Raw genomic sequence first — 27900 nt, 5'->3', positions numbered from 1 at the left:
GACTACATAATGAAGCTGATGGAAAGACTGTCAAAGATGTGTAAAGCTGCCATCAGAGTGATAGGGGGATACTTTGAAGAATCTAAGGTACAATACATTTTCTGATTTATTTAACATGTTTCTTTACTCATTGTTTACATGTGTGTTCCTTCAGGGTATGTGCACACGGTCCGGATTTGCTGCAGTTTTGACGCTGCAGAATTTCTGCACCATTTCCACCTATTATGCAAATTAGGTTACTTGCGGTTTTGCCGCATGCGTTTTTTGATGCTGTTTTCATGCATGCATTTTTCATGTCTTCATGTTGAAATTAGAGAATAGTTTTTTTAAACAAACTTTATTGATCATCATGTAGCATTTTTGTGTACGTTTCCGCTGCAGAAACGCACGCAAAACACACATGGGGTTTTTACGCATGCAGATTTTCCTTATACAATGCAAGTCTATGTGGAAAATCTGCATGCGTTTCCGCAAAAGAAATAGACATGCTGCAGATCTGAAAAAACGCACCTCATGTCAGTTTCCACAGGGTGCACAAAAACGCATAGTGGGCATGGGATTTCTAGAAATACCATCGACTAAGCTGCATCTGGCCGCTGCAGTTTTGACGCAGCCTAAAAGCGCAGCGTCAAAACCACAGCAAATCCGCACCGTGTGCACATAGACTCATGGTTTTTCTGTTTTACCACAATTCAAAAATAATGTTTGATTCTCATTAGTTGATATTCAGTATGCGCATGTGAATATTTACAGCTCTGACAAAAATTAAGAGACCACTGAACAGTTTTCTATTGGAAAGCATGAAAAGACTGGTGGAAAGCATGCTAAGACGCATGAAAGCTGTGATTAAAAATCATGGTTAATCCACCAAATATTGATTTCTGAACGGTTAATGAGTTAAAACATGAGTAATTTGAGGTCTGAAAGCACTGTTTCTTTTTTAGTATTTTGACGCTTTATCATTTGCTGCAAATAAATACAAAATTTTTAGCTTTGAATTTTGGAGACATGTTGTCAGTAGTTTATAGACTAAAACAACAATGTATATTTTACTCAAAAATATACCTATAAAGAGAAAAATCTGAGAAACTGAAAATTTTGCAGTGGTCTCTTAATTTTTGCCAGAGCTGTATATATATTTATGCTCATATATATGTGTGTGTGTGTGTGTGTGTATACAGTACAGACCAAAAGTTTGGACACACCTTCTCATTAAAGATTTTTCTGTATTTTCATGACTATGAAAATTGTACATTCACACTGAAGGCATCAAAACTATGAATTAACACATGTGGAATTATATACTTAACAAAAAAGTGTGAAACAACTGAAAATATGTCTTATATTCTAGGTTCTTCAAAGTAGCCACCTTTTGCTTTGATGACTGCTTTACACACTCTTGGCATTCTCTTGATGAGCTTCAAGAGTAGAGATGAGCGTTGTTCTACTCGAACTGTTCGCCAATCTCAAATTCGAGCTGTTTTGGGCGGTGTTCGAGCCGTTCGGCGAACACGAACAATTTGAGAAAAATTCGGCTGTTCGAGGTTATGTTCGATAACTGTTCGTGCACCAAAATCATAACTGGATTTTTTCTCAGTAATGATGAAAATTAATGTTAATACGCAGTTTGAGTGTACAGCGGGGTGGGGGGGGGGCAGGGGATGGATCTCTGCAGGAACAATGAAGATCTCCATTTTTTTTTCTCTTTCCCGCATTTACAGTGGGGAGGTGCAATCTGTCAGCCTATCAGCAGCGCACACACGGAGCGAAGTGCTTTTTTTCACACAAGCAAGGGCATGTGTCATTGGCAGTGTAGGTCACATGTCCTTGCCCTATAAGACCAAGCCATTTTCCCCGTCGCCACCATTTTCTCACTGCTGCAGCTGCGTGTTAGACGGCACCGCTGTTGCTGTGTGCGCTATACCTTGTTAATTTCAAGCCAATTTTCGCACAAATATACAGATAGCTTGGGAGTAGGGAATAGTTGTGATTGCAGTCCTTTTAAGGACTAGGTTACAGCATTTCCTACGACTTTTATCAGGCAGGTCTGTGCTCTTAAATAGATAGGTTGTGGGAGTAAAGACTAATTGTAATTGCAGTCCTTTTCAGGACTAGGTTACATCAGTTCCTATCAGTTTTTGCCAGGCAGGTCTGTGCCAGTGCTGTGCAAGTTTTTTTCACAGCATTTGGCTGAATCTAGCAAAGCTAATTCTTTTTGGCCTATTGCAGAGTGTGTTAGTCAGTGGAGTAGCCTATCTGTGTTGCAAGATATACCACCTGTGTATAGAATACCAATTTTTTTACTGCACCTAGTGAAGTAAAATTTTTTGGGCATAGCATCATTCTATTAGTCCATCTATACTGACCTCCATCAGGTTGCAAACTGAATCTAATTTTTTTCTGCATCTAGCTCTGAAAAAATATTGGGCTTCTAGCTGTGTGTGGGTCTTGTTCTATTAATCCATCTATACTGACCTCCATCAGGTTGCAAACTGAATCTAATTTTTTTCTGCATCTAGCTCTGAAAAAATATTGGGCTTCTAGCTGTGTGTGGGTCTTGTTCTATTAATCCATCTATACTGACCTCCATCAGGTTGCAAACTGAATATAATTTTTTTCTGCATCTAGCTCTGAAAAAATATTGGGCTTCTAGCTGTGTGTGGGTCTTGTTCTATTAATCCATCTATACTGACCTCCATCAGGTTGCAAACTGAATAAAAAATTTTTCTGCATCTAGCTCTGAAAAAATATTTGGCCTTCTAGCAGTGTGTGGGACTTGTTCTATTAGTCCACCTATACTGACCTCCATCAGGTTGCAAACTGAATATATTTTTTTCTGCATCTACCTCTGAAAAAATATTGGGCTTCTAGCTGTGTGTGGGTCTTGTTCTATTAATCCATCTATACTGACCTCCATCAGGTTGCAAACTGAATATAATTTTTTTCTGCATCTAGCTCTGAAAAAATATTGGGCTTCTAGCTGTGTGTGGGACTTGTTGTATTAGTCCATCTATACTGACCTCCATCAGGTTGCAAACTGAATATATTTTTTTCTGCATCTACCTCTGAAAAAATATTGGGCTTCTAGCTGTGTGTGGGTCTTGTTCTATTAATCCATCTATACTGACCTCCATCAGGTTGCAAACTGAATATAATTTTTTTCTGCATCTAGCTCTGAAAAAATATTTGGCCTTCTAGCAGTGTGTGGGACTTGTTCTATTAGTCCACCTATACTGACCTCCATCAGGCTGCAAACTGAATATATTTTTTTCTGCATCTACCTCTGAAAAAATATTGGGCTTCTAGCTGTGTGTGGGACTTGTTGTATTAGTCCATCTATACTGACCTCCATCAGGTTGCAAACTGAATATATTTTTTTCTGCATCTACCTCTGAAAAAATATTGGGCTTCTAGCTGTGTGTGGGACTTGTTGTATTAGTCCATCTATACTGACCTCCATCAGGTTGCAAATTGAATATAATTTTTTTCTGCATCTAACCCAGCCAATAGTTTTGGCCTAATACCACAGTTTGGCCACTCAGCTCTGCTCGGTTACCATCCATTGTTTTTTTGTGCAAACAACTCCAGAGTTGTGAATTAGTTAACCACCAAAATGAGTGGAAAAAGGCCTGCTGCTGGTGGAAAGGGGAATAGGCGTGTTGGGAAGGGGAAAAAAGTTTGTGTCCGTGGGGTAGGTGTTAAAGCAACAGTAACATCTGCAGAAGAAAGACCATCTTCCAGCCAAACTAAAATGTCTACTTCTTTTAGCTGACAATGTGATAAGATCCCTTTCTTACGGCCACGCCAATCGCTACAAATTCCAGATGAGGCACAAAAACAGCAGGTGCTTCAACGGATATCAAGTGCTCCTTTAAGTGGGCTCTCCTCCACATCAACTTCAACATCACAAATACTCCAGTCCTCAAAGGTGTCTCCCCAATCGCACTTGCTTCCTCACAGCTCCCAAATCTCCAGCTGCCCGTCTGAGTATGAGGTAGAACAGATGGTTGAGTCTGCAGAGCTGTTTACTCATACTATAGCCTGGGAATCAGAGGTCGACTCCAGCGCTTCTGTGAATCCAGACGAGGAAATGATCTGCACTGATGCCCAGAATCTTTATGAGTCGGATCCAGGACCAGACGCAGAAGGTTCTGACCATAATGTAGACCCTCATTCCCAAACTGTAACTCCTGTTGGTGGAGACAATGAGGAAGACGATGATAAGACTCAAATACCTGATTGGAGCGACAACTTTAGTTTTTTGTCAGGGCAGGAACAGGTTGGCTCTGAGGACGACGGGTGTGATAACACACAGGGTGATGATGATGAGGTTGGAGATCCCACTTACTGTCAACCCACAGTCAGCCAAGAGATGAGGTCAGCAGAGGAGGTGGAGGAAGATGCTAGTGACGACGAGGTCAGGTTGCGCCTTCCTGAACAGAGACGTAGTACTGGAAGCACGTCAACAACTGCATCCTCAAACACAACTCTGCCTCTCACCACAAGTCGTGGTGGCTCTTCAGGTCGCATGGGTGCTAAGCCTTGCATAGCCTGGGCATTTTTTCAGATCGATAAAGATGACCCAACTCGTGTTATCTGTAACATTTGTCAGCAAAAGCTAAGTAGAGGCCAAAAAATACATAGTTTGAGTACTTCATGCATGAACCGGCACATGGACATGAAGCATAAGTTGCAGTGGGAAGCTCAGTGTGCTACAATGCGGCCTAGCCGGCCGGGCCAACCACCGTCTGCCATATCTTGTGCATCCGCGGCCTCTTCATCCTCTGTGACTGGGGGGACAGCAGTCACACCTGTTTTGGGGCGCAGACCTGCCACCTCTTTACCCGCAACAGCCAGCGTGATTGGCAGGTCATCATTTTCTTTGGAGGTGGGAACACCAGCTGGTGTTGAGCGCTGTCCGACATCGATAGCACCACCTTTGGATCAAGGCAACCTAACATGTCCGCCTGCATCTTCCTCACAGACCGGCAGTTTGCCGGGGACACCCTTATCAACCCCGTCTAAGCACAATAGCCAGCCCTCGGTCCCTCAGATGTGGACAAGTAAAAGACCATTTCCTCCTAGCCATGAGAAAGCTAAGAGGTTGAATTTCACCATCTGCAAGCTCTTGGCTACAGAAATGCTGCCTTTCCGCCTGGTGGACACAGAGGATTTTCGAGACCTTATGTCCGTCGCAGTGCCCCAGTACCAGATGCCCAGTCGGCACTACTTCTCAAAGAAAGGTGTGCCTGCGCTCCACCAGCATGTCGCACACAACATCACCGCTTCTTTGAGAAACTCTGTGTGTGACAGGGTGCATTTCACCACAGACACTTGGACGAGTAGGCATGGACAGGGGCGTTACATGTCGCTGACTGGGCACTGGGTAACTATGGTGACAGCAGGACAAGGGGCTGCTGTCCAAGTCTTGCCGTCCCCACGAGTTGTGCGTCAATCCTCTTTATGTCAAAGTTCCTCCACTGCTTCTGCCTCCTCAACCTCCTCTCGGTCTTCCACCTGCACCCAAAGCCTGTCTGGTCATGCCACAAGCTTTCTAACTGCGCAGAAGGGATCCTGCACACCTCCTTACTATGCTGGCAGTAGGGCTCAACGTCATCAGGCTGTTTTTACATTGAAATGTCTGGGAAATGTGAGTCACACAGCTGAGGAGTTGTGGTCAGCTCTGGAGAACCAATTTCATGAATGGTTGTCTCCACTGGACCTGAAACCAGGGAAGGCCGTGTGCGACAATGCTGCAAACCTGGGTGCGGCCCTTCGCCGGGGCAATGTCACACACGTGCCTTGTATGGCTCACGTGTTGAACCTGGTTGTCCAGCAATTTTTAGCCCACTATCCCAGACTAGATGGCCTTCTGCAGAGGGCACGGTCACTGTGTGCTCACTTCCGCCGTTCGCATCCCGCAGCTCAGCGACTTACATCTCTACAGAAGTCGTTGGGCCTGCCACTTCACCGGCTAAAATGCGATGTGCCTACCCGGTGGAATTCAACTCTGCACATGTTGCAGCGACTGTGGCAGCACCGACAAGCCCTGGTGCAATACGTTCTGACGTATAGCCTGGGCCAACGAGATTCAGAGGTGGGGCAAATCACGCTGGAGGAGTGGTCTCAGATCAGGGACCTATGCACCCTTCTGCACAGTTTTGAAATGGCGACGAAGATGTTTAGTGCTGACGATGCCATTATCAGCATGACTATTCCGGTGATTTACATGCTGGAGCACATGTTAAACAGAATTCGGAGTCAGGTGGTGGCACAAGAGGAGGTGGAGGAAGTAGAGGAGGAGGAGTTGTATGCGGAAGGGCTAACATCTGCAAGGTCCAGACGGTCGGCAGCACCAAGGCGGCAGGCATGTGAGGGTGGGGGAGATGGTTTTACCAGGGCGCATGGTAGCAGCCAAACTAGTGAGGAAGGTGCAGGAGCCCAGGAAGAAGTGGAGGACGAACTGATGGAAGACTCATCAGATGAGGGAGACCTTGATCACATTTCTGTTGTGCGAGGTTGGGGGGAGAGGACAGAGGAAGGAAGCATGATTGTTACCTCGCCACCAACACAACAGGGACTTGGTGCTCCTGGATGCGCAACACACATGAGTGCCTTCTTGCTGCACTACCTGCAACATGACCCTCGAATTGTGAGAATTAGAAATAATCCTGACTACTGGGTTGCCACACTGTTAGATCCCCGGTACAAAAGTAAATTTGCAGAAATTATTCCTGCCATAGAAAGGGATGCACGCATGCAGGAGTATCAGCAGAGACTGTTGCAGAATCTTACATGTGCTTTTCCACAAAATACCAGTGGTGCACGTAGTGAATCTCACAGTTCCAACTTGCCAACCGTGGGACCGTCAAGTGTTCAGCACTCAAACCGTAACAGAACCACAGTATCTGCTGGTAACATCAATTTTGCGGAATCATTTCACCACTTTTTTAGCCCATCCTTTGCAAGGCCACAGGAGACAAGAAGTCTGACACATAGTCAACGCCTAGAGACGATGGTACAGGAGTATCTCCAAGTAAACATTGAAGCCACGACTGTGTCACTGGACCCTTGCTCTTTTTGGGCTTCCAATCTGGATAAATGGCCGGAGCTAGCCACTTACGCCTTGGAGATCTTGTCATGTCCCGCAGCCAGCGTTCTGTCTGAACGTGTGTTCAGCGCTGCTGGTGGTGTGCTGACAGATAAGCGCACGCGGCTCTCCACTGATAATGTAGACAGACTCACGTTCATAAAGATGAACAAATCATGGATCCGAAACGACTTTTCTACCCCTGTGTCATCCTGGGGAGAGTAAAAGCTTGATGATTGGTTAAAATCACCCTACCAACCGTTTTAAGCTTTCAAATTACTAATCATGTTTATCTGTATCTTGACTGGAAAATAATTTGGGCTTTGTAGCAGTGTGCAGCACTGATCCTATTAGGCCATCTATACTAAAGCTTCACCAGATTTAAAATTTAAAATAATTTTTAGCTGCATCTAGCCCGGAAAATAATTTTGGGGCTCCGAGATGCGCAAGACACATAAGTGCCTTCTTGCTGCACTACCTGCAGCATGACCCTCATATTGTCAGAATTCGAAGTAATCATGACTACTGGGTTGCCACACTCTTAGATCCCCCAAACTTTTCGATCAACCTTTTCATTTTAATAAAGACCAAAAAAATGGTCATTTTTGAAATTATAAGCATTAGCAGGTTGTTAGAAACTGAAATCAAACAGTTTTCAACTCAAAACTTTATTCTAGGTGATGTTACATTTTCACATAGGACCCCTTGTTCGAAAGGAGCTTCTGAACTCTCTCGTCCATTGAATTTGTCAGGTTTTGGATGGTTTCTGCTTCAATTGTTTTGCATGAGGACAGAATACCCTCCCAGATCTGTTGCTTAGATGTGAACTGCCTCCCGCCATCATAGACACTCCTTTTAATGATGCTCCAAAGGTTCTGAATGGGGTAGAGGTCAGGGGAGCATGGGGGTCACACCATAAGTTTGTCCCCTTTTATGCCCATATCAGCCAGAGATGCAGATGTTTTATGTGCAGCATGAGATGGTGCATTATCATGCAGAAAAATGATCTTGCTGTGAAATACACGGTTCTTCTTCTTGAACCATGGCAGGAAGTGCTGTTTGAGAAAATCCACATACATTATGGAGTTCATCTTTAGCGCCTTCAGGGATCCTAAAGGGGCCGACAATCTCTCTCCCCATGATTCCAGCCCAAAACATTACTCCACCTCCTCCTTGTTGGCGCTGTAGCCGTGTTTGCGTGGGGTGTCCATCAACCAGCCATCCTCCACTCCATCCATCTGGACCATCGAGCGCTGCACGGCACTCATCCGTGAACAAAACTGTTTTGAAATCAGTCTTCATGTAATGTTTGGCCCACTGGAGCCGTTTCTGCTTGTGTGAAGTGGATAGAGGAGGTCGACAGGATGGCATATGCACAGCTGCAAACCTCTGAAGGACCCTGCATCTTGTTGTTCGGGGGACGTTGGAGGCACAAGCAGCTTCAAAAACTTGTCTGCTGCTATGACCAGGCTTTTTGGCCGCTGCTCTTTCAACCTGACGTAATTGCCTGTAGGAAAGAGTCCTCAATTTGCCCTTATCAGCACGCACACGTGTGTACTGTGAATCAGCTACATACTTCTTGATTGCCAAGACACTTCATCCTGATCATCGCACAATGTTGATTGTAGTCATGCCTTGACCTAAACACTCCACAATTTGTTGCTTCTCAGCAGCCGACACATCCTTTTTCTTTCCCATTTTGGCAGAAAGTGTAGGCTGCTTAATAATGTGAGAGAGCCTTCTTAAGTAGTCTTGCCTTTCATTGGACACACCTGCCAAACTAATTAGCACAGGTGTCTGCAATTGCTTACAGTGATATAAAGAGCCCTGACACACATCACCATCAATGAGTTTAACTGACAAACAAACAAATTCTTCCCTTATCACTCCTAAACACTTTTTGCATAATAATTTGGAACGCAGTGTACATGTGCTTTTCCACAAAACACCAGCGGTTCACGTAGTGAATCTTACAGTTCTAACTTGCCAACCGTGGTCTGTATGGAGTTGTTCAGTAAAGGGCCCAAAATTAAGATAACATAGATGGGAGAGGTCTCTATGAATAGGAATTCCTAAGTATTTGATACCCTGTGAGGGACAGGCAAAGGGAAAGTTGGACTGGATGGAATCCTATATGGATTTGGGGAGGGAGACATCGAGGGCCTCAGACTTCGCTGCATTGATTTTAAAATTTGACCATGTAACAAAGTGATCTATTTCAGCCATAACAGCAGGGATGGATATATGTGATTGAGTGATATATACTAGGACATCATCAGCAAATAGAGAGCACTTGTACTCGGTGCCTCCCACCTCAATCCACCTAATATTGGGGTTATGGCGAATTGATGAGAGCAGGTGCTCCGTCACTAGGATGTATAAGAGAGGGGACAGAGAACATCCCTGCCTTGTCCCATTGGTGATTGTGAAAGGTGATGAAAATGTTCTGACGCGCCCCCTGGGCCTTGGGACACCCGGAGCCGGACCCTTTTTGGTGGATGCTGGTGGTTGTAGTCTCCGTGGCGGCAACCCGGTTCCGTGGCTCAGGGCGGTCAAACCAGTGGCGGAACTATTTATGTGGTTTTGATGTTTAAATGTCCGACTACGCCACCCGTGGATTGCGGTCAGAGTGATCCGCCGCTCCAGGGCAGACCGCTGAGGCTGGTGTTGTGGGTGCAGCAGAGCGTAGCATAACTCCCCACGGGAGGAGTATAGCCTCAGGGCAGTGTATGCGGAGGATGGGGGTGATGGTGCAGGGCAGCAGCAGTATCGACACGGAGTCAGTGATGCAGTCCAGGGCCTTTACTCACAGTTCTTATTATCCAGACCACGTCTGCAGGTAACGGCTGCCCACGTCGTACTGTGCTCACCAGGTGAGGGGCTCAGACAACTCCCAGATAACTTTGGAGCACTTCACAGGACCCCCTTTGTGTGTCCTTTGTCTGGCCTTTCTTACCAACACTTCTGTCCGGCTGCCTCGGGCCTCCTCTTGGTAAACTTGGCGCCAGTTTCCCTGACCCTATGTGGTGCCTTCCTAGCGGGTGTACCGAGGGGCTGCGCCACATAAAATGTCAAAGCCTCCGGTTTCTAGCTGAGGGTCGTTTCCTGCCTCCACTAGTTCGGGGACCGGTCTCCCCCTTTGGCCTGACCCCTCCACGCAGGTGGATTCGGGCGTGCGGTGGCGACTCGCCCGTCCGCACCCCTGGGATCCCTTCATTCCTCGTTCCTGGAGCCTTCTCCGCTCCTCTTCCTTCCTTCTCCCTCTTCCAGGCCTGGGCCTCTGTTACTAGGCCCGCCTCCGGAGCAGAGCTCATGCAGAGCCCCTGCTCCCTGCCACTTCTGCTCAGACTTCTCTGCACTGAACTAAGATGGTGCCCACCTTTTATACTCCCTTCTCAATGCACCCAGGAACTGCTTCCTCCCTGCTCCTGCACTACAGGCTTCCCCTTCCTCAGTGTTCCCTCCCCCCACTCCAGCCAGGGACAGGGACTGTCGTGCCCATCTCAGGGGCATATTGGTCGCCCTGCCCCACGGCAATGTGGTGTAATGCATGCAGGTGTCGGGTCCTGATCCACACTCCATCCTTACCTGAGAGTGAGATATCACACCTCTGGGTGAGGTGCAATACGTCTGTAGCAACCGAGCCCTCAGGATGCTACAGTTCCATTTATCTTCAGCCTAGGTGACGTATTGCGATACAGGGCCGTGATTTTGGCTATAAAAGGGTCCCCTAGACCCCTACCCCAAGCTTTTTAAGAGAATCATATATGGCGTGCCAGGAGACTCTATGGAATGCTTTCTCAGCATCCAACGAGAGTATCTAATTACAAATTTTTAACTGCATCTAGCCCAGGAAATACTTTGTGCCTAGTAGCAGTGTCTGCTAGTCAGCGGATTATCCCGGCTGTTAAGCAAGCTACACCACCTGTAGTTTAGACACTTAATTTTTTCAAAGGAAATGATTCGGGACCATGGGATACTTAGTGAAGAGCATCAGGAGGCACCCCAAGGCATAGGGGCTGGGACTGGCATTAGGATGCCTTGCGGTGGACAGCCGAGCTCGATCCTTATAAAAGCTTTTTAACTGCAGCAGCTTTAGTGGACGCTACTGGAGCTGGAATTACGCGGGTGCTGGCATGAGACTTGCCCTCCAATAGATCCTTGTAAATGGATTTAAAGTGTATTCATTCAAATTAGAGAGACAATTTAAATTAAAAAGCTTAGAGCTGCCTCCACCACAGGGGGGCTCGCTCGACCCACCAGCGGACAGGCACCAGTATTGGGAGAGGGGGGCTGGCCGTCAGGGTTCACCGCGGCTCTGGCACAAACCCGGCGACACGGAGGTGGCACGGGCAGGAGCGGACTGGCCGTGTCGGCTTCTCACTTTTTGGATTTTAGAAGGGCATGACATGCCTATATCTGTGTCTCCCCCTCCTTTTACTCCTCCACCTCTTTTATTTTCGCATGACTATATGTACTTGTCACTTTTCCATGTGTTAGTTATGTCTTCTGAGCAGTTTGTCAGCTTTTGGACACCTTTGAAGGTGTTTTCTATGTGTTTCTATGTGTTTTTGTTTGCCTGCCATTGTTTTTAACGGTGTTCGAAGGTGTTCGACGAACAGTTCGACGAACAGTTCGGCGAACACACGGGTGTTCGACGAACCGAACTCGAACACTACGGGGGTGGCTCAACACTATTCAAGAGGTAGTCACCGGAAATGGTCTTCCAACAATCTTGAAGTAGTTCACAGAGATGCTTAGCATTTGTTGGCCTTTTTGCCTTCACTCTGCGGTCCAGCTCACCCCAAACTATCTTGATTGGGTTCAGGTCTGGTGACTGTGGAGGCCAGGTTATCTGGCGTAGCACCCCATCACTCTCCCTCTTGGTCAAATAGCCCTTACACATCCTGGAGGTGTGTTTGGGGTCATTGTCCTGTTGAAAAATAAATGGTCAAACTAAACGCAAACCGGATGGAATAGCATGCCGCTGCAAGATGTTGTGGTAGCCATGCTGGTTCAGTATGCCTTCAATTTAGAAAAAATCCCCAACAGTGTCACCAGCAAAGCACCCCGACACCATCACACCACCTCCTCCATGCTTCACGGTGGGAACCAGGCATGTAGAGTCCATCCGTTCACCTTTTCTGCATCGCACAAAGACACGATGGTTGGAACCAAAGATCTCAAATTTTGAATCATCAGACCAAAGCACAGATTTCCACTGGTCTAATGTCCATTCCTTGTGTTCTTTAGCCCAAACAAGTCTCTTCTGTTTGTTGCCTGTCCTTAGCAGTGGTTTCTTAGCAGCTATTTTACCATGAAGGCCTGCTGCACAAAGTCTCCTCTTAACAGTTGTTGTAGAGATGTGTCTGCTGCTAGAACTCTGTGTGGCATTGACCTGGTCTCTAATCTGAGCTGCTGTTAACCTGCGACTTCTGAGGCTGGTCACTCGGATAAACTTATCCTCAAAAGCAGAGGTGACTCTTGGTCTACCTTTCCTGGGGCGGTCCTCATATGAGCCAGTTTCATTGTAGCGCTTTATGGTTTTGGCAACTGCACTTGGGGACACTTTCAAAGTTTGCCCAATTTTTCGCACTGACTGACCTTCATTTCTTAAAGTAATGATGGCCACTCATTTTTCTTTACTTAGAATTTGTATTATGGCAAGAAAAAAGCAGCTAACAGTCTATTCAGTAGGACTATCAGCTGTGTATCCTTCTGACTTCTGCACAACACAACTGATGGTCCCAACCACCCCATTTATAAGGCAAGAAATACCACTTATTAAACCTGACAGGGCACACCTGTGAAATGAAAACCATTTCCGGTGACTACCTCTTGAAGCTCATCAAGAGAATGCCAAGAGTGTGCAAAGCAGTCATCAAAGCAAAAGGTGGCTACTTTGAAGAACCTAGAATATAAGACATATTTTCAGTTGTTTCACACTTTTTTGTTAAGTATATAATTCCACATGTGTTAATTCATAGTTTTGATGCCTTCAGTGTGAATGTACAATTTTCATAGTCATGAAAATACAGAAAAATCTTTAAATGAGAAGGTGTGTCCAAACTTTTGGTCTGTATTGTATATATATATATTACACTGCTCAAAAAAATAAAGGGAACACTTAAATAACAGAATATAACTCCAAGTAAATCAAACTTCTGTGAAATCAAACTGTCCACTTAGGAAGCAACACTGATTGACAATCAATTTCACATGCTGTTGTGCAAATGGAATAGACAATAGATGGAAATTATTGGCAATTATCAAGACACCCTCAATAAAGCAGTGGTTCTGCAGGTGGGGACCACAGACCACATCTCAGTACCAATGCTTTCTGGCTGATGTTTTGGTCACTTTTGAATGTTGGTTGTGCTTTCACACTTGTGGTAGCATGTGACGGACTCTACAACCCACAGATATTGCTCAGGTAGTGTAGCTCATCCAGGATGGCACATCAATGCGAGCTGTGGCAAGAAGGTTTGCTGTGTCTGTCAGTGTAGTGTCCAGAGGCTGGAGGCGCTACCAGGAGACAGGCCAGTACACCAGGAGACATGGAGGGGGCCGTAGGAGGGCAACAACCCAGCAGCAGGACCGCTACCTCTGCCTTTGTGCAATGAGGAACAGGAGGAGCACTGCCAGAGCCCTGCAAAATTACCTCCAGCAGGCCACAAATGTTCATATGTCTGCACAAACTGTTAGAAACCGACTCCATGAGGGTGGTATGAGGGCCCGACGTACACAGATGGGGGTTGTGCTCACAGCACAACACCGTGCATGATGCTTGGCATTTGCCACAGAACACCAGGATTGGCAAAGTCGCCACTGGCGCCCTGTGCTCTTCACAGATGAAAGCAGGTTCACACTGAGCACATGTGACAGACGTGACAGAGTCTGGAGATGCCGTGGAGAGCTATCTGCTGCCTGCAAAATGACCGGTTTTGACAATGAGTCAGTAATGGTGTGGGGTGGCATTTCACTGGAGGGCCGCAAAGCCCTCCATGTGCTCACCAGAGGTAGCCTGACTGCCATTAGGTAACGAGATGAGATCCTCAGACCCCTTCTGAGACCTTATGCTGGGGCTGTTGGCCCTGGGTTCCTCCTAATGCAGGACAATGCCAGACCTCATATTGCTGGAGTGTGTCAGCAGTTCCTGCAAGATGAATGCATTGATGCTATGGACTGGCCCGCCTTTTCCCCAGACCTGAATCCGATTGCGCACATCTGGAACATCATGTCTTGCTCCATCCACCAATGTCATGTTGCACCACTGACTGTCCAGGAGTTGGCTGATGCTGTAGTCCAGGTCTGGGAGGAGATCCCACAGGAGACCATCCACAACCTCAGCAGGAGCATGCCCTGGTGTTGTAGGGAGGTCACACACAATACTGAGCCTCATTTTGACTTGTTTTAAGGACATTACATCAAAGTTGGATCAGCTTGTAGTGTGTTTTTCCACTTTAATTTTAGGGGTGACTCCAAATCCGGGCCTCCATTGGTTAATAAATTTGATTTCTATTGATGATTTTTGTGTGATTTTGTTGTCAGCACATTCAACTTAGTACAGAACAAGGTATTCAATGAGAATACTTCATTCATTCAGATCTAGGATGTGTTATTTGAGTGCTCCCTTTATTTTTTTGAGCAGTGTATAATACCTATAAATATATATATATATATATATATATATATATATATATATATATATATATATATATACATATACATATATATATATATATATACATATACATATACATATATATATATATATATATATATATATATATATATATATATATATATATATATATATATATATATATACACACACACAATTTTGGGGTAGATATGATGTTTTGATCGCCTCTTATTGCAATATTACAGCTGCCAATAATACCCAATTCTGGTGTTTTGATTTTTTTTCTCGTTACACTGTTTACCGATCAGACTAATCAATTTTATATTTTGATAGATCGGACTTTTACCAAATGTGTATTTTTAATTTATTTTTAACGTCTAGTTTTAATAGGGCAAAAGGGGGATGATTTTAACTTTTGTATTTTTTTTTTCAGATTTTTAAAACCTTTTTTGTACTTTATACTGTATTTGTTAGTTCCCTTAGGGGACTTAAACCTGCGATCATCTGAAATCTTGTACTATACATAACAGCGTCTCTTATGAACACCAACTAAACGCTGTCTTCCACAGGAAAATAGTGATGACAAGCATAGGGGTTTACAGCAGACCTTCGGCTGTCATGGCAACCTGCAATCACATCACTGGCGCAATAAAATGGACACATGGAATGACACACCCTCCTGCCGGCACGTGTTAAATACCGCTGTCAGAGATTGGCAGCAGCATTTAGCATGTTAACAGATGCAGGCGGAGCTCTGATGTGGGAAAGATGAGGGCTTGGCTTCAGAGACCAAATCATAGTCAGAGATCCAACATATGACGTGACTGTACATCATATGTCGAGAAGTTGTTGGTCACCTTTGGGGACAATTTATTTCTTACCTAAATATATGTATTTTGGGCTAAAATCCCTTTTACAATTGGGTTTCATTTAAAATGTTGCACCGTTTTGCTTTTACAGGCTGTTTGTTACCCTGCAAATTCAATTTAATGTAGTGTGTAGCAATTAATCTGCTAAGAGGAGCTCAGAAGACAGATATGAAGTAAACAGTGTTATTTAAATGGTTAAACAGCAGCTATTGGAGCTAGCTGTTGCTTGTAAAATAGCTGGCACCCAGAGTATATGTAGTGGGCTCAGCTCTTGAGCCTGCCCTTTACAGCTGTACTTGACATATGAAGTACATGTACAGTTGAAACTAGAAATTACATACACAATATCTGACATGAAATTAGAATAAACCTTTCCCATTTTAGGTCAATTAGGATTACTATAATTTTTAATATTTGGGAAATGCCAGAATAATGAGAGAGAGAATGTTTTGAAGATTGAACCTTCTGAGGCTCCAGCTTTGACTTCTTTAGATTCAGTATCCATCCAAGACTGACCAAACTGGTTCTGACTTTTGTCAATGCTCTCTTGATCTGCCTACTACCAGGAAGTCGTCCAGGTAAAGGACAATTAGAGAATCCTGCTCTCTCAAATGTGCCGTGACCTCCAGAATGATTTTCGTAAAAATCCTCGGTGCCATGGAAATGCCGAAGGGCAGAGCTGTAAACTGAAAATGCCTTACATGCTTGCTGATATACACGGCTACTGTCAGATACTGCTGGTATTCTGTATGGATTGGGACGTGGTAGTAGGCGTCCTTCAGGTTGAAAACACCCATATAACAGCCCAGGAACAACACCTTTATGGCTGATTTTATAGACTCCATCTTGAAGGGTCTGTAAATTAGATAGTTGTTTAGGCCCTTCAAGTTGATTATGGTGCTGACGCCGACCCTGTCCAAGGCTGCTTGGTCTTTGGGACTCCTGGGGGACGAGATCCTGAAGGTCTGCCGGGGAATGGCTCTGAATTCCAGTCTCAGTCCTGCTTTAATTATCCTAATATCCAGGCGCTGGATGTAATTTTTTCCCAGGCACGCAGGAAGTGGGACAGTCTTCCTCCTACCTGGGAAGACCAGTCACTTAACGTTTTTTTTATTCTCGGAGGAAGGACCTCTCAACATGAAGCATCCACTACTTGGTTTCTTGTCCTTCCATCTGCCCTGGTCTCTGGAAAATTTACCTCTGTTATACTTCCTTTTACGAAAGGATGTCTTGTATTGAGGCACAGCTACACTGCGAAGCCCATGCTTCTTATTTGCGGCTTTGTCCAGCATGTCATCCAGAGCCTTGCCAAAAAGAAACTCCCCTTCACACGGGACCAAACAGAGTTTCATCTTGGACTGAAGGTCACCTGGCCAGCTCTTGAGCCACAGAGCTCTGTGAGCAGCATTGGATAGATTTGCTGATCTGGCAGCCAGCCTTACTGAATCTGCCGACTCGTCCGCGAGGGAGGCAGTGGCCCCCTGCATTAGCGGAAGACTGGCCAGGATTTTTTCCCTTGCAATGTCACCTTTAATCTGGTCTTCAAGCTGTTGCAACCAGGCCATCATTGACCTGGCAGCGCAAGTGGCTGCGACTGCCGGTTTCAATGCCTCCGCTGAGAACTCCCAGGTCTGCTTTAGGAAGGTTTCCACTTTCTTATCAAGAGGATCTTTGAGAGCTCCTAAATCCTCAACTGGTAAAGTGGATTTTTTAGAGGATTTTGATACTGCCACATCAATTTTTGGGTTTTTATCCCACTTAGCTGCATTCTCTTCCTCAAATGTGTATCTTCTTTTTTTCAGATGATGGTAACTGCCCTTTCCTATCAGGCCTTTTCCATTCCCTGTCAATAAGTGTTTTGATCCTCTCATTGACCAGAAATGTATGCCTCTTCTTCTGATCCGGCCGCCCGAACATGATGTCCTTAACAGTCCTAGGGGTCTTTGTATCGGCTATGCCCATTGTTGTTCTGATGGCTTTGATCAGCTTATCCATGTTTTCCGCTGGAAAACATGGTCTACCCCCTGCCTCGCTATCTGAGAAATATGATGATGATGAGGAGGTAGGAGAGGAAATAGACTCCCTCTTGCCCTGGAATACTACCGATTCCTCCGAGTCTGATGTATGACGTTTCGGCTTCCTACTTCTTTTACATGCAGCCAATGTCTTCAGGGAGTCCCTAACATCTGTCTGGATTAAAGAGTTTAAATCCATAGCAAAACTAGATGTTTCCTCTGATATAGTTCTTTGGATATAACCTGGGCAAAGCTTCTTAGCGTAAGTGCTGGGAAGGTTAACCCTGCACAGCGCACACTCCTTGTTAGTGCTCTTGGCACTAGACTTTTTGGGCCTTTCCTAGCATAAAAGATATATAGTAAAAAGGGGACCCATTAACTATAGTTTACTTTCACGGAGATCACTCACCACTCTGCCGTTCACCAGGATCTGTTCACATGTTCGCTCTCGTCTGGAGGTGGTGGAATCTTGACCTGCCTTGCTCCTCTGGCTGGTCTTGCTGGCGCTCGTGCGACTGCCACTACTGTGGCACTGATGACAGCGCTGCTGTTGCTGCCCAGGCTGCTTTGGCTGCGGCGACTGCAGCTCTTGGTCCATGGTGGAGAAGATTTGCAGACACCTCCATTTTGCAGCCCTCCCTCTATTAAATAGCTGAGGGATGCCACCACCTCCTATCCGCACCTATGAGAGATTCCCATCAAGGACAGAAAACCAAACTGATGTGGAGGAGAAGTACCGCCTTTTTATTCAGTAGGTTTCCTGTCCTTGCTTGGCGGATACCCTCTCTCAGGTGGTGCTGTCATGGGAGAAGGGGAAAATAAACTAATTCTTGGTTTAGCTTGTTTCACTTTCCTAAAATCACCTTACAACAGCTGCTGCATTCCCTGCTTCAGCTTTTATATAATCTATGTTAGTTCCTCCTGATTGGCTTCACTATACCATGATATGACTTCAAAACATTATGGGATAGCCTGCACGGTTGCGCCTGTGGTCATGTCAGGTTACTGTGACTGATACAATCTTTTGCAATGTTTAAAATGGTGGCAGACATCTTTTTCAGTTATTCTTGTGAACTGAATCGCAAATTGTTAAAATTTGCCGGGTCCTACAAATTTCATCACATTCAACTCTATTTTGATCACCTCTACTAATTAAAAATAAAAAATATGTATATTTTCTGCATGTCTTAAACTACCATATTTTAAGCACACCTCTCATTATCTTGCTTTTAGTAGATGTCCAGAGCAGATTGAAAACAATGAAAGGATTGTCTACTGATTTACATCCTGACCAGTTCAAATTCATCGCAATTAAACCAAATCATAATTTGTTACATTAATCTTTTATACTTTACATGAATGAAAGTTATCCTTTGTTAAGCTACCAGTGTTTTTTCCTGTGACAGTATAAGTAGTTAAGAAACAAATCTTTTTGTTATGTTTGCACCATGACCTTTTATTTAGGAAAAAGTTTTAAGACATTTCATTAACTTTTATAGTTTGCTATAGATTAATAATTAACTAATAAATCATTTGGGACAGATGTGGCCTTTTCTCAAGCATACAATGGACTTAAAGTAAAACAGGGACTGTTATCCTCTCATTCTTTTTGTTCAAAATTAATGTGTTTAATAAGAGTTTTAGAATTACATTTCAGCCTTGTACAATTTCTTAAAACAAAAAAAAAGCTCTGTAACTATTTTTTTTAAACAAATAAACCAGATATGAAAAATAGGCAACATTAAATGAAAACAGCAAGATAATTTACAGTTTATGATTGAATTACTGTGTAAAGCATTTGCATGAATCTTATTTTTTTTAAGTCTATATCAGGGTGTAAATTCAAAAATAAAATATATTGCAAAGTAGAGTGGTTAGAGTGGTCTCCTACAGAAGTTAAGGACATTTTTTAACGCTATCTAACTGCTTACATGGATGTGCTGCTAAGGGAACAATGTACCATATTTGGTTGACTTGCCCCAAGGTTAAAAGATTATGGATTCGTGTGTAGAATTTAATTTACTTACAGTAACCTGAGTAAAGACGCCTCGCAAGGATCTTTTTAAATGAGTGAATCCCCCAAATACCACATTATACTCACCTTTTTTATATTACTGGCAACAGCATTTTCACGCTGACAACATTGAAACATGAATGCATATGGCAGGCCTCAATCAATGATTCTTTTAGGTCTCGAGGGTGATCAGATTGTGGAGATACACTATATATCTATCCATATATACACACACAAACATATATATTTTTTTTAAATATATTATATATACACATCCATACATGATATTTAAGTGCACATGGCAGCCCTGAATCAATTATTCTTTTATGTGTTGATGGCCTTGAGGGGCAGTCTATACCCCAAGGGTGACCATGTATCAGACTATGCCCAAGGGTAACTATGCATAACATAATAAAAAAATATATATATATATATATACACACACACAGTTATATGAAAAAGTTTGGGCACCCCTATTAATCTTAAGCTTAATGTTTTATAAAAATTGGTGTTTTTGCAACAGCTATTTCAGTTTGATATATGTAATAACTGTTGGACACAGTAATGTTTCTGCCTTGAAATGAGGTTTATTGTACTAACAGAAAATGTGCAATCTGCATTCAAACAAAATTTGTCAGGTGCATAAGTATGGGCACCCTTATCATTTTCTTGTTTTAAATACTCCTACCTACTTTTTACTGACTTACTAAAGCACTTTTTTTGGTTTTGTAACTTCATTGAGCTTTGAACTTCATAGCCAGGTGTATGCAATCATGAGAAAAGCTACTTAAAGTGGCCCCTTGCAAGTTGTTCTCCTGTTTGAATCTCCTCTGAAGAGTGGCATCATGGGCTCCTCAAAACAACTGTCAAATGATCTGAAAACAAAGATTATTCAACACAGTTGTTCAGGGGAAGGATACAAAAAGCTGTATCAGAGATTTAACCTGTCAGTTTCCACTGTGAGAAACATAGTAATGAAATGGAAGAACACAGGGACAGTTCTTGTTAAGGCCAGAAGTGGCAGGCCAAGAAAAACATCAGAAAGGCAGAGAAGAAGAATGGTGAGATCAGTCAAGGACAATCCTCAGACCACCTCCAGAGAGCTGCAGCATCAACTTGCTGCAGATGGTGTCACTGTGCATCAGTCAACTATACAACGCACTTTGCACAATTAGAAGCTGTATGGAAGAGTGATGCGAAAGAAGCCGTTTCTGCAAGCACGCCACAAACAGAGTCGGCTGAGGTATGCAAAAGCCCATTTGGAGATGCCAATTTCATTTTGGAAGAAGGTCCTGTGGACTGATGAAACCAAGATTGAGTTGTTTGGTCATACAAAAAGGCGTTATGCATGGCGGCAAAAAAACACAGCATTCCAAGAAAAACACTTGCTACCCACAGTAAAATATGGTGGAGGTTCCATCATGCTTTGGGGCTGTGTGGCCAATGACGGCACCGGGAATTTTGTTAAAGTTGAGGGATGCATGGATTCCACTCAGTATCAGCAGATTCTTGACAATAATATTCAAGAATCAGTGATAAAGTTAATGTTACGCAGGGGATGGATCTTTCAGCAAGACAATGATCCAAAACACCGCTCCAAATCTACTCAGGCATTCATGCAAAGGAACAATTACAATGTTCTGGAAAGGCCATCCCAGTCTCCAGACCTGAATATCATTGAACATCTGTGGGATCATTTGAAGAGGGCTGTCCATGCTCGACGACCATCAAACTTTACTGAACTGGAATTGTTTGGTAAAGAGGAATGGTCAAAAATACCTTCATCCAGGATCCAGGAACTCATTAAAAGCTACAGGAAGCAACTAGAGGCTGTTATTTTTGCAAAAGGAGGATCTACTAAATATTAATGTCACTTTTCTGGTGAGGTGCCCATACTTATGCACCTGTCAAATTTTGTTTGAATGCAGATTGCACATTTTCTGTTAGTAAATAAACCTCATTTCAAGGCAGAAACATTACTGTGTTATTACATATATCAAACTGAAATAGCGGTTGCAAAAACACCAATTTTTATAAAACATTAAGCTTAGGATTAATAGGGGTGCCCAAACTTTTTCATATGACTGTATATATATATATATATATATATATATATATATATATATATATATATATATATATATATATATATATATATATATATATATATATATATATATAGTTAGTTAGTGTGTATCCACCATCTGATGCAGTGTCACCCTTCAGTTTTGGACAATCATGTTTCTTTGCCATCTTTACTGCACAATGAACGCTGTAAAATGAAGACAAAAAAAATGATGGAATTGCATTTTTTAAATTATTTCATCACACTTGGAATTTTTCCCCCCATTTGTCAGTAAATTGTATGGTAAATTAATTGTGTCATTCAAAACTACAGCAGGCCCCTCAAAAACAAGCCATTTTGATTATATGTCAACACACAGGGTATATGTTTTACCACACAGGGTATTGGTAATATGCAATACCCAACCAAAAGCAATAGAAAATATACAGTTGAAAACACAATACCAGCCTTTTAAGTGTGGGTAAAGTTAAATATAATGAAAATAAAAATTAATTATACTGTATATCTAAGTAAAATCAATTTATTAGCTGCTAAATTGTTCTATAATACAACAGATGATGTTAAAGTATAGGTAAGTTGTACAGAAATATATAAAGAAATATGTGCAAAAAAAATTAAAATAAAATGTGCAAGTGATTAGAATACTTAATGTGCAATTTTTAAGTTTTTTTTATATTTGCACATACAGTCATGGCCGGTGTGGGCAATATGAAAATTATACCTGAAACCAGATAAAAAGGGGAGAAGTTGACTCAATTTTTGTCTGTGTGCCACATTAAGAATGGAGAACAGAAAGAGGAGAAGAGAACTGTCTGAGAACTTGAGATCCAAAACTGTTGAAAAATATCAATAATCTCAAGGTTACAAGCCCATCTCCAGAGATCTTGATGTTCCTTTGTCTACAGTGCATAATATAATCAAAAAGTATACAACACACGGCACTATAGCTAATCTACCTGGGTGTGGACAGCAGAGAAAAATTGATGAAATGTTGCAACCCAGGATAGTCCAGACGGTGGATAAGCAGCCCCAATCAAGTTTTAAAGACATTCAAGCTGTCCTACAGGCTCAGGGTGCATCCGTGTCAGCGCAAACTATCCATCGACATTTGAATAAAATGAAATGCTATGATCCCACTGCTGACACAGACATAAAAAGCAAGACTGCAGTTTTCCAAAATGTACGCGAGTAAGCCAAAATCTTTCTGGGAAAGCGTCTTGTGGACAGATAAGACCAAGATAGAGCTACTGTTTAATGAAAATGGAATGAAGCCTGCAAAGAAAAGAAAACAGTACATACAGACAAATATGGTGGAAGATCAAAGATGGTTTGAGGCGGTTTTGCTGCCTCTTGCACTGGGTGGCTTGACTTTGTGCAAGGCGTCATACAATCTGAAGATTACTTAAGGATTTTGGGTCGCAATGCTGGGTTTGTATGTTAGGTCATGGGTCTTCCAGTATGACAATGACCCCAAACATACTTCAAGAAGCACCCAGAAATGGATGGAAACAAAGCACTGGAGATTTCTGAAGTGGCCAGCAATGAGTCCAGATCTAAATCCCATTGAACAACTGAGGAGAGATCCTAAAATTGCTGCTGGAAGAAAGCACCTTCAAATTGATAGACCAGGAACAGTTTGCAAAAGAAGAGTGGTCCAAAATTCCAGTTGCAAGGTGTAAGAAGCTTGTTGATGGTTATAGGATGCGATTGATTGTAGTTATTTATTCTAAAAGATGTGCAAGCAAATATTAAGTGGAGGGTGTCAACAATTTTGCCTGTCCCATTTTTGGGGTTGTGTGTCAAATTATGTCCAATTTGCCTTTTTTTATTTGTGTATACCTTCACATTTATATACACAGATTTAAAGACAGGATAGAACCATCACCTTGCCGTAATGCTTTTTTGATCATAAAAGTGTTAACTATGTACCCCATGTTATTTACATGTACTATTATTAATTTACTTACTTACCATATGATATATGTTTATTTTGGTTTTTCTTGAATTTTTTCTGTGAAATTGTCACAGTGTGAACGTGCTCTTACACATAACACATATCAGCTTAAGCTCCAGCTCATTTCTTTGATTTTACACATTATGGCCTCAGCGGTTCTATTTTCTTATTAAAAATCACATTTTACACTTGCACACAAGTGAGGTGTGCAGAATGAAAGCACTATTTAAGCCAGGAACATTATGATGTAGCTTTTGAATTTGTACCTACTGGTCGCTAGGCAACACCTGAAATTGAAAACTTTTATTGGTGAAATTTTTTTTTGAACAAGTATCCTTTGACTTACCATTGCAGCGGTGAATGGGATGTTGTCAATTAGAGATGAAGCTAAAGCCGAAACCCATACTACCAATATGATTGCAATGGCCAGTCTTTCATCCTCAGGAACTGCCTATTAAAGAAATTATTTATTAGAGAGACAATGTTAGTAGTCTAACTGAAGCATAAATATAATTGTGGGTACAAGAAAACGGCTGTTGCTTGAAACACTAATATAATTTCCAAATGATTCTAAATTAGTATAAATGTACTAAAATAAAAATAAGCACGTTAACATAATCAAACCAATATTATAAATCTAATCTAGTCATTTTATATTTGATACATTAAAAGCATGGGTCTGTATTTACATATGCCATATGTTCTTCATTTTATTTTTTTAGTACATTGGTTTAGTTTGCAGTTATGTGGTTGAGATTGGACATGCAATCCCCTATTTAGATATTTTGTAAAGACCACACTGGAAACAAAACAATAGTCACCAACTTATTTGGTTAAACCCTTTACCTCACCCTTCAAAAATTAAACTTGAAAAAAATTTAGATCATCAGATTTGATGACTCAACAAACTGTAACTGGTTCATAACCTCGGCTTCTACTCCTGCAGGTCATCTCCCAAAGTGTTGTCACTTCCAGAATTATCACAAATCATTCACAACCCATTCTCATAATCCCATGCAATTTAACCAACTCCATCCCTACTTTTCCATTCAGCCCTAGTAGCGACATAGCTCTTCAAAACAAAAAAAACTCTCTCTACAGGCATTTCGATTATACATACCTTTAGGAACCCTTTAATATTTCTTTTTTGTACAGCCTACACCTTAGTCCTCCTCTTCATTATACAAGATGCTCTAAAGTAGCTTGATGGCATACTGCAGATTATCAATTTCTTAAACCCAGTGCTCCATGACCCATTAATGTGGCATTCCTGTTGCTCATTCTAAGGCCTCATTCAGACATCCGTGTTACACAAATTTGTTCTATGCACGTTTTTTCAGGAATAGTGTAATAATACTATTATAGTCTAAGGGGCTGTTCACGTGTCTGTTTTTTCACAGACCATGTGCTCGTGCAAAAGTCATGGAGACATGTTCATTTTTTAATGGCAGCATGGATGAAAAGTACCAAAACAAATTTATGGTTCCCTAAAATACACATATGGCACACGGATCTACGTGTTTAAAATCGCAAAGGAAAGGAGAAACTTTGTAATTTTTTTATTTATACATACTTAAGAAACACCAAAGATACAGTGGCCAAACACTGGATGGCACAGTGGCCAAACACTGGATGGCACAGTGGCCAAACACTGGATGGCACAGTGGCCAAACACTGGATGGCACAGTGGCCAAACACTGGATGGCACAGTGGCCAAACACTGGATGGCACAGTGGCCAAACACTGGATGGCACACTATTTTTTCAAATACTGTATGTGTTTAAGCATGAAAGTCTGAATGTGGAATAAAATAGCATCAACAAAAAAATACAATGACTCTTGTGCTAAATTTAAGGCTTATATCTAGAGTTGAGCAAACCCGAACTGTAGAGAGCAAGATCACAAGAGCGTGAGAGACCCCTAGCCCTTCCTACAACCATTTTACAGCACCAACGTTCGGGTCTCCATTGACTTCTATGGGGTTCAGGTTCAAGTTCAGGTACAGTTCTGGTATCCGAACCGAACTTTGAAGAAAAGTTTGGTCGGACCCGAACATCCACGGGTCCTATCATTCCTACTTATATCTCCTTGCTTCATCACTATTTGCACAATCAACATGGCAACAATGCAGAGTAGGCTGATGCTATACAAGTTATAAATAATTTTAAAAAATTTATATTACTGCAGCTTTATGAAATCACACAGCTCTATTCCAATCCCATTACAATTAACAATAACCAATAGCATTAATATCAGCACCGGGAGAGTATTGTGCTTGGCTCCAATTTTAATTTATTGGACTGAAGCACATCCCTCTCCTGGCAAGCTATGGCTGCCAAGGCAACTGTACCATTCAGTGTACATGGTTATCACAACATGCCAAATCACCACATTGCACAGGGAAAAAGTATAGGTATATGTTCACATTAATGTTTTCTGAAGTTATTCAGCTCACCTTTATAAGTACTGCAGTCTGCTCCCCTATGTAATCTATTAAGTGCAGATTAGCCAAGGCCTAAAATAGTAATACAATATTGGAAAAAACAGTTACAAAGCAATTAGTTCAACTACACCTTTATATTTTATTTCTTTATTATGTCTGCTTCCAATCTGATTTAATTAGAGATAATTAAGAGTAAAATGAAAGCCTAACAGGATGCTATGAAAAAGTTGGCCATTTGCCACAATGTGATGGTATCCTTGTAAAGCATTAAAGGCAGTAATTTCTTAAAGTTTTTACCACACAACATAAGGCTCCCAATTACTTTTAATTACAATAAAGTTTTTTTTAATCTTTCAGTATTTTCATTTATAGCTTTCCACTAGTTTAAATGTGCAAAATGCATATAATTTTCATTCTGAATTTTTAAGTAATCCTCCAGTTTGTGAAAATTGCCTAAATTACTGATTTCATATGGTAGCAATGTGTCGCATGTTTAAGTGTGTTCATTGTATAGCTTTTTTTTTCTGTAATTGGATAAGATGCAATAGTAAAGTAGAGAAAAACGTTGTTAACATACCTCCATTAACACAAACAGTGCGGCAAAAAAGAGCAAAGTTGCCCATTCCACTCGATGCAGAATCATTTCAAAATCATGAATGTCTGCAAGAATAAGGAGCCACAAACAACCCAAGATTGCAATCCATCCTGTAATGGAGATTAAAAGTTCTGTACAGATGTAACATTTCCAAACATGACACACATGCAGAAACATGTAACTAGACAACCAAGGACAAAATTCACCAATCCGTAAAACACATACTGTGCTCGAATCAGTGTTTCTGGCTCGACCTCTGTGAACCCTGACCTGATCCACCTGCCACATACAGTTGAAACCAGAAATTTGCATACACTATATAAAAAGACACATATGCATGTTTTTCTCATTATCTGACATCAAATCAGAATAAACCTTTCCCATTTTAGGTCAATTAGGATTACCATAATTTTTTAATATTTGCCAAATGCCAGAATAATAATTGAGACAGAATGTTTTAAGATATTTTTATTACTTACTGCAAAGTCATAAGTTTACATACACTAAGATGCCTTTAAACAATTCTGAACTGCCCATATGATTATGTCATGTGTTTGGAAGCTTCTGATATGTTCTTTGGCAACATCTGAATTAATTAGAGGCACACCTGTGGATGTATTTTAATGCACACCTGAAACACACTGCTTCTGTGTGTAGCATCATGGAAAAGTCTAAAGATATCAGCCAAGATATAAGGAAGAGAATTGTGGACTTGCACAAGTCTGGCTCATCCTTGGGTACAATTTCAAGATACCTGAAGGTGCCTCGTTCATCTGTACAAACAATTATATGCAAGTACAAACATGATGGGAATGTCCAGCCATCATACCACTCAGGAAGGAGACGGGTTCTGTGTCTCAGAGATGAACGTGCTTTGGTCCGACATGTGCTTATCAACCCAAGGACAAAAGCAAAAGACCTTGTGAAACTGATGGCGGAAGCTGGTAAGATTGTGTCAATAACCACAGTGAAACGAGTAATGTGTCAACATGGGCTGAAAGGCCACTCTACCAGGAAGAAGCAATTACTCCAAAAGAAACATAAAAAATCCAGATTATTGTTTGCAAATGCACACAGGAACAAAGACATTAATTTTTGGAGACATGTCCTGTTGTCTGATGAACTTTTTGAACTTGAAATTGAAATTGAACTTTTTGGGCATAATGACCATCGTTACGTTTGGAGGAAA

The 27900-nt window shown here is 42.1% G+C and overlaps 1 protein-coding gene across 5 annotated transcripts in view; it reads right to left on the bottom strand.

Moving 5' to 3' along the window:
* OCA2 (OCA2 melanosomal transmembrane protein) overlaps positions 1-27900 on the bottom strand; it is a 677082-nt gene that overhangs the window by 150015 nt on the left and 499167 nt on the right. For all 5 annotated transcript variants that reach the window (XM_073664530.1, XM_073664529.1, XM_073664531.1 and 2 more), the window contains 3 exons: positions 26694-26821; positions 26129-26188; positions 24020-24124 (listed from right to left, as the gene is read on the bottom strand). In XM_073664530.1, the coding sequence (XP_073520631.1) occupies positions 24020-24124; positions 26129-26188; positions 26694-26821 (293 nt within the window). The remainder of the gene's footprint in view (positions 1-24019; positions 24125-26128; positions 26189-26693; positions 26822-27900) is intronic.

Source organism: Phyllobates terribilis, unplaced genomic scaffold, assembly GCF_046119375.1.
Source record: "Phyllobates terribilis strain yellow unplaced genomic scaffold, ASM4611937v1 Scaffold_2__4_contigs__length_985480577, whole genome shotgun sequence".
Taxonomy (NCBI): domain Eukaryota; kingdom Metazoa; phylum Chordata; class Amphibia; order Anura; family Dendrobatidae; genus Phyllobates; species Phyllobates terribilis.
Note: the sequence above shows the minus strand (reverse complement) of the source record. Positions and strands in the feature narration are given on the sequence as shown.